This window comes from Delphinapterus leucas, chromosome 16, assembly GCF_059928025.1.
Source record: "Delphinapterus leucas isolate spDelLeu-1000000601 "Yukka" chromosome 16, BTC_Dleu_Yukka2, whole genome shotgun sequence".
Lineage (NCBI taxonomy): Eukaryota > Metazoa > Chordata > Mammalia > Artiodactyla > Monodontidae > Delphinapterus > Delphinapterus leucas.
The window spans coordinates 86,628,976-86,644,845 of record NC_143144.1 but is presented as its reverse complement, the minus strand read 5'-3'; the positions used below and the strand labels follow the sequence as shown (position 1 = coordinate 86,644,845).

Genomic DNA, 15,870 nt, shown 5'->3' with positions numbered 1-15,870 from the left:
GGGGCTGGAAAACCGGGCACCAGGGGGACCTCGCGACAGCCCCGCCGGGCTCTTGCAATGCTGTCTGTCCCCCCAGCCTCATGGTCCTGTTCCGTTGCCAAGTGCACATGGAGATGGCGTACATTGAGGAGGGTGCGGACCGGCTGGAGCCTGCCATGGAGCACCTGAGGAAGGCCGTGCTCCTGGACACCCTGGGCCTCTACCAGGACACGCTCAGGATGGCCCTCAACCGCCTGCACCTCTGCGCCACGCCGTGCCAGGTCCCCGAGCGCACCGAAGACAAGGCCACCTTGGCCATTGAGCAGGTGCGCCCCGCCCCCCCGGACCTGGGACCTGGGGCCTCTGCGCCTGGGGAGGGCAGGCGTCCTGGGCGGGGCCCCGTCAGGCCAGGAGCGCTCAGCAGAGACGGGCAGCGGTGCTGCTCTGGACGATGAGGGCGCTCATCACACCGTCTACCGTTCGCAGGCAAAGAAAACGATGCCCGAGGACAGTGTGCGCAAGAAGCGGGCGCTGCTGGTGACCGCGGGCCTGGCCCTGGCCCCTGACACCTTCCAGATCGTGCTCGACAGTGAGAACGAGGCCAAAGGTGTGTAGGCTCTCTCAGCAGCACACACACGCCTGAACCCACCCGCCCTCGACCTCCGCCCACACGGGCCTCAGGTGCTGGTGTGCAGCCTCCTGTCCCCACTCCGCGCGACAGAGCACCTCCCGTGGCGCAGGGGGAGGCTCACACAGCCTGGAGGCCCGAAGCCTGAGACCGAGGGGCTGGAGGAAGGGGCCGCCTGGGCCTGTCTCCGGGGCCCACACGGCTGGCTTGCCTCTGCACCTGTTTCTCTCTGTGTCCAATTTCCCCTTTTAAGGACACCCGTCATGATGGATTAGGGCCCACCCTAATGACCTCACTTTAACTTAATTTTTCCTGGTAAGACCCATCTCTAAACAAGGCCACATTCTGGAGTTCTGGGGGTCAGGGCTTCCTCATATACTTTAGGGGGCACTGCCCCCATACCACCGTCTCCCCCGAGGATGGGGGTCCTGGGCTTCTCTGCATTACCCCCAAGTATATCGAACCCTTGCAGATGGCAGATTAGCGCCCGGCTCTGGAGCACGCTGGCGCCCTTCCTCTCGGAGTCCCACCTGAGGTCGCCCAGGGCTCCCTTAGTGTTGGCTCCCCCGGCAGCCTTCAGCCGGGCAGCCCCCGCCGTCCGCAGACAGGAGCTGCGGAGGGAGCCCACGGTGGCCAGTGTGGTGGATCTGGGATGTGGACTGGGGGATGGCTCTAGGATGTGACCCTTGGCCTTGGTGGGCCACGGACCTTGTGCTGTCTCTGTGGCCGCCTCACGTCACCAGGTCCTGTTGTCACCCCGTCCGGGGCGTGGCAGTGCCACCCCGTGCTTCCTTCTTGTCCTGCTGAGTGTGAGGGGCACGGGCCCAGTGGGCAGCCGCCCCGGACGCGCTCGGGCTCTCTTGGTGCGTTTCACTCGGCGAGGGGCCGGGCAGGAGTACCTGGCCAGACGGGGGCCTTATGCGGGGTCCCCGCCAGTCGGCTCCTGAAGGTGGGGGATGGTGGGGACGGAGGCCACCACTGTGCTGGGCGCAGGTGGAGGCTCTTGGGGCCGGCCCGGCGGGTGCAGAGGGGGTCGTTCTGCGCACCAGCTGCCCCTGGTGCCCGGCGCCCCTCCCCCACAAAGGCACAGCTAGCGGGACCTAATCTTCATGAAAAGGTCAAAAGATGCCCGGCAGGCGCCACCACACCCGTCCAGAGTCCTGCACGCTGGGGTTGCGGGAACGTGCCCTGACCCGAGACCCGCCGCGTCACTGCCCCGTCCCACTGTTTACCCTCAGTTTCCACCGGGAAAAAGCGGGGCCGCTTCACCTACCTGTACGCAAAGGCGCGGCACCACTCCCTCAGCGTGGACAAGGCCGCGGGGCACGTGCGGTGCCTGCGGGGCCGGAACGCCAAGGAGAGGTGAGCGGGCGGTGGCCGGGGGGCGTGCGGGGTCTCCTGGGTCGTCGCGGCGGGGGCACCGGACCGCTGCCCGCCCCCTCGCCTGGCCCCGGGCAGCACCCCCGCGGGTCTGCCCGTCACCTCGCGTCCAGGCTGGGGCGTCCACTGGGCTCATGGCAGGAGCCCTGCACCGGTTCTCCCGAGCAGAGAGCTCATCGTGCACCTGTGCAGGGTACAGATCTGGGCCGAGCTGGCCAAGGTGGCCCGGAAGCAGGGCGTGTGGGATGTGTGCCGGACGGCCAGCCGCTTCTGCCTCGCGTATGACGTCGGCAAGGTGGAGCGGCAGGCGAGGCTCAAGCGAGGTAGGCCCCGGGGCCACGCCTGGGCGCCCACACTGGCGGGATCTCCCCAGGCGACCTGGGGTTGCTGCGGGGTCTGCGGGGCTCAGCGAGGGGACCCAGGGCTGCAGGCGGGGGGCCTGCGGGCAGAGCATGGGCCTGGGCCAGCTCCCCCCGTCAGCGCTGGGTCCGCACGAGTCCGGCCTGCAGGTCTCTGGAAGAGGTTGGTCTTGCGGACGGTGAGGATGCGGGGACCTGCAGGCAGTCCCAGGAGGCCCGGGGCCTCGGTGTTGGGGGCGGGGCCGGGGCCTCTCGAGGGGCAGAACAGCACAAACAGAACCAAGAGCCCAGCTGTCAGGGAATCGGCGGGAGACTGGCCATGGCCAAGCTGGCTTTGGGGACACCTCACCACCCCGTGGGGCCCCTGCGCTTGGGAGGTTTCTGCCAGCCCCTCCTGGGCACAGTGCCACCTCGCAGAGACCCCGCCACCGCACCCGGGGCTGCGCCGCGTTCCCTGAAAGGCTGTTCGGGCTCTGAGCATCCTGCCGCTCTGCTGTTTCCAGGGAAGAAGAAGAAGGGCGGGGACGGCGCGGAGCAGGACTCCTCGGGCCAGTCAGACGCCACCCTGCAGAGGCCGGTGTCCCCCAGCCTGCTGCGCGAGTTCGCGGAGGTGGGGTTCATCAACGCTGAGGTGCGTCCCTGCCCACGGCCCCTCGGCCCCCGTGTCACCTGCGTCTGCACGGACGTGGCCCTATACCCCAGCCCTGCTCCCGAAGGAGCCTGTCCTTTAGGGAAGTTTTCCTGGGTTCTTGGGAGATTTTCTGGGAGAAAGATATAAATCAGAATGTATCGTGAGGGGTGTAGATGTTCATTTTCCTTAGAAGTAATGTTTGAGCTGTGAATCCACGGTGACATAGGTACTGCAGGCTGCTGGTTACTGGATTTGGGAGTGCCCTCTGCATGGGGATAGCTTCAAAAGCACTTTGAACCCATTGTCGGGGAGGAGCGTGTGTTCTCATCTCAGCCCCTCAGAGGCCGCTGAAGGCTGCTGGCGACCATCCCCCTCAGCCCTGACCTGGGGTCGCTCCCGCCCCCAGCAGTGAGCATGCAGAGACCCCAGCGTCAGCCAGGTGGCTGAGCTGGGTCTAAGCTGGCACTGGCATCCCTGCACCTGCACGTGGTGGTGATTTTGGTGATACTTTGTAACTTCGGGATTCTTGGGGCCACTCGAGGTTGTTTATTTTGGGGGTCGATGGGGTAACCTGGCCAGAACTCCCCGGCTCGTTCAGCGAGGGTTTGCTGAGCGCCTCCTGAGGGCCAGGCCATGCTGAGAGCTGGGGGCAGGTGACTCCGGAGCCAGGAATGGAGCTGGCATCACCCCCGGGAGGCAGGCAAGGCCACCTGCCCCCGTCCTTGGTCCTGTCAGCCTGCAGGGCTTCCGTGCACAGCCGTGGAGGGACGGGAACTGGGTTGCCGTGGGCGCCTGTGGTGTGACAAGGGGATGTTTGTGTCCCTGGGGGCTCAGGCTGTGCTCTCGAAAGGAGCCGGTCTCTCTCTGAGATGCAGCGTGTATGGGTGAAGCAACGGCGTGGGGTGGGGGAAGTGTCGCTGCAGGCAGGGAGGACCCAGGGGCCGGGAAGGCCCTGGGGGCATCGCGCTGGGTCTGTGCTCCCGGGACCTCTCCTCCACTCCACTCACTTCCTCTGCAGGCCACCGTCCACCTGCTGCGATCAGAGGGCGTGCAGCTGAATGACTGTCCGATGCCCCCTGAGGACCTGAGTCAGCACCCGGTGGGCTACATACCTGAGTCCCCAGAGGACAACGCCGAGTGGATTACGTACCGGTAGGGGAGCCGCGGGGGGCGCGTCCTATGCACCTGGCACGGCTCATGTGTGGCCCGGGGGCACAGGCTGGGACGGGGGCCACGCCCAGACATGCGAGGGAAGTGGCCGGCTGTCCAGCGCGGCTCACTAGTTCATGTCGTTGTTCGCTGTGGTTAGTCTTCCTCGTTATTGGTGGAAACGAGATGTGAGGGAGTTGGTGTCTGCGGAGGGAAGCGGTAGTCGGGGCTGGCCATGGGAAACTGTCCCGGGAAGTATGTGAACGGAAAGAGGGTCCACAGGAAACCCACAGAGACTTGCCCACGTGAGATGCCAAATGCGGTTCAATCACGAAATCAAGGTGCTGTGGAAACAACCACAGTTTTTAGCCGTTGTTTCATCTAAAATTAAATATTTGAGAGGTGAACGCGGTGGTGAGTGAGTGTCCACGTTGCGGTGTCGCAGGAGCCGAGGCTGTTGGCTGCTTCCCGCTGAATGCGGACAGGGGCCACTTTCCTGTTTGTTGCACCCAGTGGACGGGCCCTCACACCCGCCTGCTGTGGAGGGAGTTGGGGATGCCGCCAGACTCCCTCTGCCCACGAGAGGCACAGGGAGGAGGGCCCTGATTTTGTGCAGATGGGGTTTGTCTTGGTGTTTTAAGTCGCCTGTGAGAGCGCAGCCCGCGGCCTTCCCCAGGGGCCACTGCCACTCCCGTCCGGCGCCGGGCTCCCCACGCCTGGGGGAGGGCCCAGGCCACACCTGACCACCGCTTTTGTACAGCCCACGAGCTAACGGTGGTTTTGATGGCTTTTAAGTTTGTGAAATTAAATAGCGAGAAACACACAACAGAGACTCCATGCAGCTGTTGAAGCCCAGGGTACTGTCTGGCCCTTTAGAGAAAGGGCTTGCCAGGTGCTGGTCTGAGGCCAGCAGGTCCCACGCGCCCATGTGGACGGAGGAGGGCAGCCTGCGTGTGATGGGCCGGGGAGACTGGGCACAGGCAGGTGCAGAGCTGGACTGGCGGCCTGCAAGCCTCGGCCAGGGGTCCGTCCTCGGCCAGGGAGGGGCAGGGCGAGGGGCATCCAGCAGGGAGATGGGAGAGCCAGGCGGATGGGGTGGAGGTGGGAGGAGATGGGCAGGCCGGGTCCTTCAGCGGGAGTGGCGGGCAGCCCCCAGCAGGCAGCTTTCTGGCCCCTGGGCTCTAGGGATGGCTTCACACTGGTGTCTTCCTGCCGCTTTGGGAAGGCTCTTAACCCGGGGAGAGCCTGACGCGCGCCTTCTGTAGGGCCTGGGTAGAGGGCCTGTCGCAGTGCACCATGAACAGCTGGCTGCGCTCGGCCGACATTGGGCAGAGCCTACAGGAGGCGTGGATCGTGCAGAACGCCGTGGTCTGCGTCCTGAATCACAACCAGCACCTCATCACGGCCGGGCGCCAGAGGGAGCTCGTGGACGCCTTGTACCACCTCCTGGGCATCATCAAGGCCATGGGCCACAGCGGGTGGGTGAGGCTGGCGGTCGCTGTGTGCATCCTGGCTTCCCAGGAGGGCCCCATCCTGCCCCTGCCAGAGACCCTGGGATCGGGCCGGGAGCTGTGGGGTGGGACGTGCGGGGCCACCCTCACCTAGTGCCTAGCAGTGACAGGGCCTCTGTGTACTGGCCGTGCACCCCGAGCAAGATACTCACCCTCCCTAAGCCGCAGGGCAACGTGTGGGGATCGATGAGGTGCTCAGACGCCCTCGGGCCCGTACACGGATTCCCAGCAGCACCACTGCCACGCAGCTTCCCAGCCTGTCACACTCTTGTTGCAAACAGTGCGATTCTGAGGGAGGTTGGCGAGGCCCAAGCCTCGTAGGAACAGGGGTGGAAACCGACCTTGGTCTGATTTGGGGCGGGTTGGAAATCAGTGTCCGGGAGTTTTCATATCCAGGTGGTGTGAACTCATGAGAGACCGGTGTCTTCACTAGCTGAAGTTGGAAGTGTGAAAGCGTCAAGTCAGGCCAGACCTTTACCTAATGAGGGCGACTGTGTGAAGCCCTCTTTGTGCTTTCTGCTGCTTGGGCACTTAGTCTAAACACGCGACTGTAAACTTTTTCGCCAGATCCCGAAGCAGAAAGGCTTCAGTGAGTCCGGACGCAGCTACATGTGCACATGGGGATTTTTACACTGCGAACAGGACGGGGCAGCCATGGAGGACGGGCCTGCCAGTGCCCTCACCTCTCCTCTGGGCGCGAGGCCCTGGCAGAGTCCCCAGGACCGTAGGGGTTGCGGGAGCACCTCTCTTTCTAGGCGGGTGTCCGTGTCTCTGTCGTAGACACAGGTCGGACCGCGTTTGATGGTTTTAAATGTTTTGGTGCTGAGACGTTTCAGGAAGAAGCAGGGAGGTTCTGGTCCAAGCCCGCTCCATCCGTCGCCCAGTGGAGGGCCTGCTGGACGGCCCGGCAGTGGTCACGGTGGCCAGGTGGGCCTTTCTGTCCAGGCCCCGCAGGACTCCCTGAGGAGTCCAGCCCACGCGGCACAGGTGTCTCCCAGGCGTGAAGGCCGCCTGGTGGAGGACGAGCCTCCACCGCAGGCAGTCCTGTCACCACGGCTTCCTCCCTGGAATGGCCTGGCCCGGACATGCTTCTCTTCCAGAGACTTGGCGCTGCTGGCGACACTCTGCAGCACCCTGGCACAAGGCCTGATCATCACCTGGATCCCAGCCCCGACGCCAGAGAAGTCTAGAAGACACACACGCTCAAACCCACTTTATACTCCGCTAGACCCTGAGGCCGCCTCTGAAGTCAGGACCGCAGTGGAGGTGCCGCGCCCGAGGGTGGGATCGGAGCCGGGGGGTGGCAGACCCCGGTCAGTGCAGGCGTCAGTGGGAGAGCAGTTGAGGAAGGAAGCTGCAGGCATTCTCAGGTGCCCGGAAATGGGGCGTGGGGTGGGGGGCACGCTTTCTCTAAGAGCGAGGAAACAAGACGAGGACACCTGGGTGTCAGTGGTGGGGACGTCCCTGCAAGTCCCAGAGCTCAGAAAAATGTGGACATAAGGCCAGAAAAATAGGACCAGTGCCAGTTCAGAACAGGAAAGCCGCAACACCAAATGAAAGATGCACAGGCCAGGGATACGGACGGTTCCACGGTGACCGAGTGGGGTTGTTTGTCCCCTGATTGCGTCTCCTGGTGACGTGGACTGTGTGGCGGTCTTCCCAGTCAAGGAGGAGGGATGTTGATGGGTGTTGACAAGCATCGGATGACCCCTCACCCATTCCTAGTAAACGTGAGAGAAAGTGAGTTCCGTAGTGAGTTTGAGGGATGCGCAGAGCCTGCGGCTGCCCCAGGTGTGGCCGGGAGCAGTGCCTCCTTCCTCCTGAGGCTGTGCCTCAGCCCCAGGACTAGTGCGTGTTTGGGCCACCGTCCCTTCTGGACCCAGAGCCGGGTCTGCTTGTTTTTGCAGCTTTGGGTCTTGGCTCGGGTTCCCTGTTTGGATTCAGGTGTCATGAGCAAGGACACCTCCGTTTCAGGTCTGCGAGTTCGCCCTGAACCTGACCAACGGGACAGTGCCCGTCAGCACCCGGCAGCAGCTCATCGCCACGTGGGCGAAGGCCAAGCAGCTTCTGCGGCAGCAGGTCGGGCCGCGCCTGGGCACGGACGGGGCGCCCCCGCTGAAGTCCTCCCCGCCCGAGGGCGAGCAGCCTGGGGGACGGGGCGGCGGGGCTGCGGAAGGGTGCTTCCCTTCAGGAGGGTCCGCCCTTGCCCAGGCCGACCCCCGAGAGATGGGGCGTGAGGCCTCCTCTGCCTGCCTGGCCGCTGGAACATCCCCTCGTTCCTCCAGCCGACTGGCCACGGTTCTAACTGTCCACCAAGAGCCGCTGGGTCTCTGGGGGCGCTGTGCACCCTCAGTGACACCTCGCTGTGGCTTTATCTGGAGGTGTGTCTAGGCCACAGGGGGACACCTCCCTGGCAGGGCCCCACGGGCCACCTGAGCTGTGAACGCAAGGCCGTCGGGGTGAGGATGCAGGGGAGCCACCAGGGACCCAGAGGGGAGGGGGCAGGGCCAGCCCCACGGCTTCTCCTCCTGAAGACGTGGGCCGTGGATGGAGACCAGTGGGAGGTTCCCTGGGGCCCCAGCTGGAGCCAGGACACGTGGCTCAGGTGGGAAGTGAGGCTGGCAAGGCGGGGACCATCAGGGAGGGGCATCTGAGCCTGCCAGGAGTGAGCACCGGGTTGGAGCAGGACCAAGGCAGGGGCCTCCAGACAGAGGGCCACCGCTGTGCCTGGCCACCTGCCCTCCACCTCTGGCCGGCTCAGCCAGCCGCCGGGCCACCTTGGGGGCTGCAGCGCCTACTCCTCTTTATTACGTGAAGAGGTAGCTCGGAGACAAACGCTTACACAAACAGCTCCCATCGTTGCCGCAGAGCTGATGTTTCCCAGGGTCACTTCCCGAGTAGTCCAGATTCTCCAGCCCCGGGGCTGACGGGCCCTCTGCACTTCCTTCCCACCAGAGCGCCAACGAGGACATCAACTCGGTGACCGGAGTCCTCGTTGCTCTGGAGATGCACTCCTGCAACGGGCTGGGCCTCATGGACTTCACGGTGCCCCCGTTGGCTCAGGTAGCTGTCGCTCCCTCACCCCACAGGTGTCACCTCCCCCCAGAAGTCACCTCGCTCCCCCTTGGCCCACGCAGCTGTCACTAGGCGCCTGGTAGGCATTGCAGGGGCTGTGCCCCGACAAGGCTCCCCAACTCGAGGTGCCATTCGAGTTGCGCTGTCGAGACAAGGAGCCCCAGGCGGCCAGCGGCCGTGCCGTGTCCTCTGCACAGCGCTCCCAGCAGAGCAGAGCGGCCCCTCCGGGCCCCTGAGTCTGGTCCCCTGGCTCGTCAGAGGGCAGGGCTGCCCATGTGGCAGGAACGCATTGTGGACACTGGGACATTTGTCCCCAACCCACCAGCCCCACCCAGGCTTGGCCACAGTTGGTTGAGGCAGCTGGAGCCTCAACCTTGCGGGTGACTCAGCCTAGGCCGGGTGACCACTGGACCCACCCATGTGATGTCAGCCGTGAGCTGGCAGCAGAGACGCCCCCCACCCACTCACAGACGCCCCTCTCCCCCGCCACCGGCAGCTGGTGAAGATGGCCTCGGAGTGCAGCTGGTCGGACCCCCTCGTGGAGCTGCAGACCCTGACGCGGCTGACCCACTTCACCTACGTGGCCCGGGACCACGAGGCCACCATGGCCTGCTCGCAGAAGGCCATCCAGACGGGCATCAAGCACCTGCAGGCCTTCAGTCCGTGAGTCGCCCCAGCGCCCGACCTGTGTCCCTGGGGCGCGGTGCCTCCTCCGAGCCTGCCGGGCGGGGCCCGCAGCCTCACCCGCTCGGCCCTGGAGCCGCCCCGCCAGCCCCGCGTCGGCCGGGGCAACGCCTCAGCTGCGGCCCCTGGAGAGCCGTGTTCAGCAGGATCCCGAGGCCCCACGAGCCCCGCCAGCTGCGGGCGTGACGGGGGCTCAGAGGCCGAAAGGGCCGCAAGGCTCGACCGGCGGCCGCTCCCACAGGCAGGCAGCTTTGTTGAGAGTTAGTTTTGAGCAGGCGACTTAGGAGGCCACGTAAATTCGGAAGTAACTGAAGGGTGATTTCAGTGAAATGAAAATAGCCCCCCTGCCACTGGCTCCTCTCCGCCCGAGCTCTGCTGGCGGCGGGCTCTCCAGGGCCCCCGGGATGGCCGCAGGCGCTCCAGGCCGCTTGCTCCTGTGCCCCGGGCCCCGTTCAGCTCGTCGGTAATCAGGGCTCCTGATCCTTCCGTCTTCCTGAACAGGAGGCTGTTTTAACGTTGTTTCTGTTGTGAGTATTTCTGCTGTAAAGATTGTTTCCCTTGAGGCTCTTCTCTTTGCCTTACTTCTGAGTCTATTTCCTGAAAGACGGGATCCTGGCCCCCAGGCCAGGAAGATACCCATCGTGGCTGCACAGCCAAGCTGACCGCTCGAGGCCGGATCCAAGGAGGCCTGGCCTCCTGCCTCTGGGTGATGGGAGTGGAGGCCTGAGCCTCTCTCGGTCAGGATCCCGGGGCCAGGTGCGGGAGCACGGCCACCACGTCCCAGCAGCTGCTCTGGGGCCTGCGTGGGACACCCCTGTGGGTGTTTGGGGGCTGACAAGTGACCATGACCCGAGCTGTGGTCACCCGCCTCGCACGCAGCCAAGGCCACAGGCTGCTCAGAGCTCCCGTGGAGGCCCCACCCGCACCTCATCTGTCCCTGCAGTGGCTCCTGGGCAGGGGCTGCCGTGCCTGTACTGGGAGCAAGGAAACCAAGGCAGGCAGAGGCTGAGGCCCTCGCCGAGGCCACCCAGCAGGTGGAGGCGGAGCGGGGACCGGAGCCCAGGCAGCTGCTTGCATGAAAACCAAGGCAGCTGAAGCAGAGGCTGGATGGAGCCCCCAGGCCAGCCCAGCATGTCTCACTGCGCCCACCCCCGCAAGGGGCTTTCCCTCGTGACTGCCTTTCCTCCAAAACAGAGGTGGCTTTTGCTCAACAATCCATCCTGAGAAGGACTTGGCTTCTGAAAGGCTTTCGAACGTCCTGCCCTGGCCTCACCGTGCAGCAGGTGGGGGCCGAGGGCTCCGTGACGGCCAGGGGGCCGCTGGCTCAGGTGCCCAGCCTACGGAGATGGAGAAGGCGCAGTGGTAGCGCACGGAACACCCGGCCCCCCGGCAGGACATCTGATAGCAGCCAGGGACTCGGGGTTCTTCCCGGAAGCCTCTGGTCCTTAGCACAGGGGTCCCCACCAGACACTGGTCTCCACCAACAACTGCAAAGCTGTGCCCGTCAGCAGACGAGCCATTCCGAGCTCCCCACAGCATCTTATACACACTCTCCAGTGTGAACCGAGGTTCCTCAGACTTTTGAGAGGCCCTCAGCTCTGAAGAGAAGACCAACGGGAAGAAATAGGGAGAATTACTCCGGAAGAAACTGTCAGCCTTTATAATGTAATATGTCCAGTTACCTCACCAGGGGAGGCGGCTTCATTCAGGAATAGCGGAGGAATTGCAATTAGGGAAATGCAAACTTCGGTGGACCACAGGAAATGTGGAAAACAAGGAGGGGGATCTTGCTTTGCTAGGAAAAAGGGGGAGTCGGGGGGGCTGTGATAGCCAGAGTCCACTGGGGGAGTTGGGGGTCCAAAGTACCGAGGCTTCCTGTTGGCTGTCTGTGCCGGACTCTGATCGGCCGGGCTGTCGGGGGTGGAGGGATGGTTCCTTCCTCCTGCTGCACAGTGAGTAGAGGCCCCTTCTTATCTGAGATGTAGGCGAGGCCCCTTCCTGTCTGAGATGTAGGCGAGGCCCCTTCTTGTTTGGGGTAATTGCGGTGTGTGGCGGACGTGGGACCTCCCTGACAGGCCTGGCCTGACTCTAGCTGTAGCTGAGGTTTCTGTAATTCATTCCACAGAACAGATTACATGATGATCAGAAGAAGTATTTAAAAAATAATAATAATAACGTCCAAGGTATTTGAGAAGATGCAGCATTTAGAAGTTAAAATGTGTTATGGAAAAGGAATGAGGAATAAAAGGAAAAGGACTAAAGATCTCTTCAAAATTAAAAAGGTAATTTCTGAAGTTGAAAATAAAGTCAGTGAAGGGCTAGAAGATAAAGTGTGAGGAAATCGTGCAGGAAATATATGAAGAAGGACAGACAGGAAATGTGACAGAAAAGCCAGAAGAAACAATAGGAGGTCCTAAACCCAGCTATTGGAATTCCAGAAAGAGGGGAGACAGCGTTCTTAAGAAAGGGGTGAAAAGCAGGAGCTTCCCTGAGCAGAGGACACCGTCTCATGACTGACCCTCCCACTAAATGACCGGCGAGAAGAATGAAGAGATACTCACATCCAGATACGTCATGGGGTCATCAGGTCATGGCAGATACGGAGACTATCCTACAGTGTTTAGAAGAAAAGAAAAAGAAGAAGGAAATAGAAACGCATCAGTCTTCTCAGAAACCATCACTAGCAGCTAGAAGAAAGTGGAACGTTCTAAGTGGAAGTAGTTTTCAACATGTAATTCTAACTCACCCAAACTTTCAAGTATCCCGGTAAAGAAAGCTACTTTTAAACAGATGAGGACCTAGAAAATGTATTTGTCACACACCTGTTTTTAGAAAGTTAATTGAGGATACACTCCAGAAAAACAAGGGAGTAACCCAGAAAAGAGAAAGATGTTGGATGCTGGAAATGGAGATGCAATCCAGAAAAGGTGCCCAGCTGCACTGCTTGCTGAGAGAGCCTCCTCGGCAAGGATGTAGGGGAGGGTCTTGGGGGTGTGGGCAGGGCCAAAGGAGGACCCAGTGTTGTGGAGAGTTTACAGGTATTGTGGTAAAGGAGGGAGGGAGAAAAGCCAGTTGGAAATGCCAGGAGATAACAAAGGTAATAGCTTGCCTCTTCAGTGAAAAACACAGACATTATCTTGATGTTTATTGATATTCCAGTGTTAGGATTAGCATTTTGACAAGGAAGACTTATTTGTGGTTACCCAATAAAATATCAATGTTACCAGTTTTGACAGTACGAAAGTAAAGTAAAAGCACAGATAACATACTTTAGCAGCGGGAAGGGGGAAGAGGACAGGTGGCGTGAGACCCTCATCTGAGAAGCTGAATAGCCGGGTGTCACTTGTTGAGGGTCCACAAGATATTCTGAGGTACAAAGATAATAAATAAGGGAATTAAAAGTAATGCTGGGACCAGCTATATTCATAAGTTGGGAAAAGGGACTTCTGTAGGTAATGTTTAGAATTCATAAATTGGGAAATCAAGATAGAAGCCAGTTTTTTGGAGGAAAGCATATACCTGCTAGAAGATAGAGCTGAAGACCTAGGAGTCATTCCCTCTTGAGAATAGGACTGGGGGCTGGGTAGGGGAGTAGTTCTCAACCATGTGGTAGGTACCACTTTGATAAAAATTAGAAGGTTAATTCTAAAAGAAAGAAAAAGACTACATTCATAAAGGAAGAGTCAGTGTTTGAGGGCTGCTGCCTCGTCTTCCTATAACGGAATTAAGGCTGATTTCACTACTTGTTGCGGGCACAGCAGAGCTTGTCAGGGGACTGGGTGGCAGGGTGCCTGCTGCGGTGACGGGTGTGTGCCCCAGCTTCGCCATTCTTTCCTCAGTGATCCTTAAATTAACTTTTATTTTAAAACAGCAATTCTTATAATAAAATAGGCTAAAAACATAAATGTTTACGTATGGTAATAGGGAAAGGGGAGGCCGTACAAGACTATGTAAAAGTTTGGTTTTCACCTCAAGACCTTGGAGAACTCATTTGTAGACTGTTGCTGCCCTCTAGTGGTTGTCGGTGTCACTACTCTCAGTGGGGTCACCCCTACCCGGGCTTGGCTGTGGACCTGACCCGTTTTTCACCACACTGAGGGCCAGCTGTCTAGGCCTGGAGCTGGGCGCTGGGAGGCTGGACAGGCAGAGATAGGCGGCCCTTGGCTCTCTAGGGGATGCCGACTGCACGGTGGTCTTGCTGGCCCCTCAGAGCCCTGGACCCGGTCCCCAGTCAGCAGGACCCGCGGTCAACTTCAGCACGTGGCGTGTACCGCAGGTGATTCACCTGTTTTCAAAACAATTATACGTATTTCAAATTTTTATGCTCATTTTTTCTATTTTGCAAGTTATGTAAAGAAACTCAGTGTGGAATTGGTCACAGAGTAATTTTTATGATGGCATTTCACAGTAATAGTGAAAAGAGTTTTCAGATCTTGGTGAAAAATAGTGCAGTTACTAATCAATTAGTATTCTCACCTCTGAGTGTGTAATTACCAGAATCAGGTTCATATTTATACTATTAATGTAAAGGAATATATATTAATAAGGAATTTCATGTAGATCTCTAAAACAGACCAACAGAGATTACCTTTCTACTTTGTTTAGCACTTTTATTTGACATAATCGTCATCACTGTTGGGTTTTTATGTGAACTTAAAAGTCACTTTTTCTACCAGTTCTGGCCATGACACACAGTGGATCTCATACTCTTGTGCTATTTAAAAAACTGTAAAACTTGACAAAATACATGAAACAACTGCTTCCAGACATTGGCCAACAGATGGCCCAAGGCCGCGCTTCTTGCAAGAGGCCATCAGAAGTGAGCCCCACGTGCACCCTCGCGCTCTGCCTGGGGGCGCGGGGCGCTGCCCAAACTGCAGCTCCGGGAGCTGGAGCCCAGACAGAAGAAATGCTCGCGGGAGACAGAGACCAAACCCTGGGGCTGCTGGGGCCTCTGGACTCCACAGGACGCAAGACGAGCGAGGAGGTTCCTGGACAGAGTAGGCCAGATCCCGCAGGCCTGGCAGGAAGCAGGCGACAGAGATGCCGGAGGCCCCGTGCTGACCCAGGAGAGTCAGGGAGCCCTCGCTGAACCGCCGGGGCATTCAGGAAGACCACGCCTTAGGGGCTGGTCTCTAAGGGCCACGTGAGACTTGCCCTAAGACGCCTAGTCCAGATCTCAGTAGGAAAAGGATGAGCCACTGGAAAAGAAATTCACTAGGAAATTCAGTAGGAAAAGGTGAATTCACTGCCTGCCAGAATGAAACCCCACCTTCCTTTAAAGGAAGGCAACATAATCCACGCCCTCAGCAAGACAGCCCTCCATCCTGCCCCCCGCCCCCCGCCCAGCATAACAGCAAACATCACCAGGCATCTGGAGAAACAAGAAACTGTGGCCCATCGCAGGAGAAAAAGCAGTCAGCCGACTCAGACATGACACAGATGTTGGAATTAGCGGACGATGGATTTAAAACAGTTATTGTAAATACAAGAAAGGAAAGAAAGGATTTTAACGGGCAAATTGCAGGTGGTGAATTCCAACAAAGAAATGGAAACTCTAATTAAAGAACTAAGTGGAAATTCTAGAAATGACAAGTATAATCTCTGACATGGAAATATCACTGGGAGAGCTTGACATTTGAACACTGGAGAAGTGATCAGTAACTCTGAACGCAGGTCAGCACACTATGGAGACTGAAGCACAGGGAGAAAGGCCTGAAAAATGGAGGAGCAGTGCCTTGGGGACCAGTGGGCTAGTGCCCATGGGCCAGCACAAGTGCAGGTGTGGTCTCAGAAGGACAGAGGCCAGAGGGTGAGGTGGGAATACGTATATTCAAAAATGTAATAGCTGAAATTGTTTCAAATTGAATTAACAGTATCAACCCAGAGATCCAGGATTTTCAATGAACTCCAAGCAGGATATACACGAGGGAAGCCACACCTATTTTTATTGTAGGCAAATCACTGGAGACCAAGGTGACAAGAAAACCCTGGAAGGAAGGTGGAAGGGGAAAAGGATGCATTGCACACAGGGAAACAGGGATGAGAGGCGAGTTCTCAACAGGAACAATGTAAACCATCTTAAGTGGTAAAAAAGAAAAAACCCTGTCGATCTAGAATTCTGTATACACCAAAAATAGCCTTTGAAAAATGAAGGCAAAATCAAGCCATTTTAGATTAATTAAAACTAAGAGAATCCATTCCCAGAAGACCCACAGAACAAGAAATGCTAAAGGAAGTTCTTCAGCCTGAAGGAAGATGGTACCAGATGGAAACTCAGTTCAGGAAGTAGTGAAGAACGCCCCAGGTGGTGACTGTGTGGCTGAACATAAAACGTTTTCCCCCCTTCGGTTCTTGAATTCTTTAAAAGACATACGCCTGTTTCAAACAAAAATACATTGCATTGTGGGATTATTAACAAATGTGGAGATAAAATGTATGACAGTGGTAACACAAGGGATGGGAGTGGGAGAG

The 15,870-nt window shown here is 58.9% G+C and overlaps 1 protein-coding gene across 1 annotated transcript in view; it reads left to right on the top strand.

Annotated features, from left to right (window-relative positions):
- The window catches only part of CFAP46 (cilia and flagella associated protein 46), an 88,306-nt gene that overhangs the window by 21,263 nt on the left and 51,173 nt on the right, over positions 1-15,870 (top strand). Inside the window, exons 12-22 of the mRNA XM_089898378.1 lie at positions 77-305; positions 466-586; positions 1,846-1,969; positions 2,180-2,310; positions 2,850-2,977; positions 3,996-4,129; positions 5,392-5,604; positions 6,738-6,903; positions 7,612-7,741; positions 8,588-8,700; positions 9,209-9,375. Coding sequence (XP_089754504.1) covers positions 77-305; positions 466-586; positions 1,846-1,969; positions 2,180-2,310; positions 2,850-2,977; positions 3,996-4,129; positions 5,392-5,604; positions 6,738-6,903; positions 7,612-7,741; positions 8,588-8,700; positions 9,209-9,375 — 1,656 coding nt within the window. The remainder of the gene's footprint in view (positions 1-76; positions 306-465; positions 587-1,845; positions 1,970-2,179; positions 2,311-2,849; positions 2,978-3,995; positions 4,130-5,391; positions 5,605-6,737; positions 6,904-7,611; positions 7,742-8,587; positions 8,701-9,208; positions 9,376-15,870) is intronic.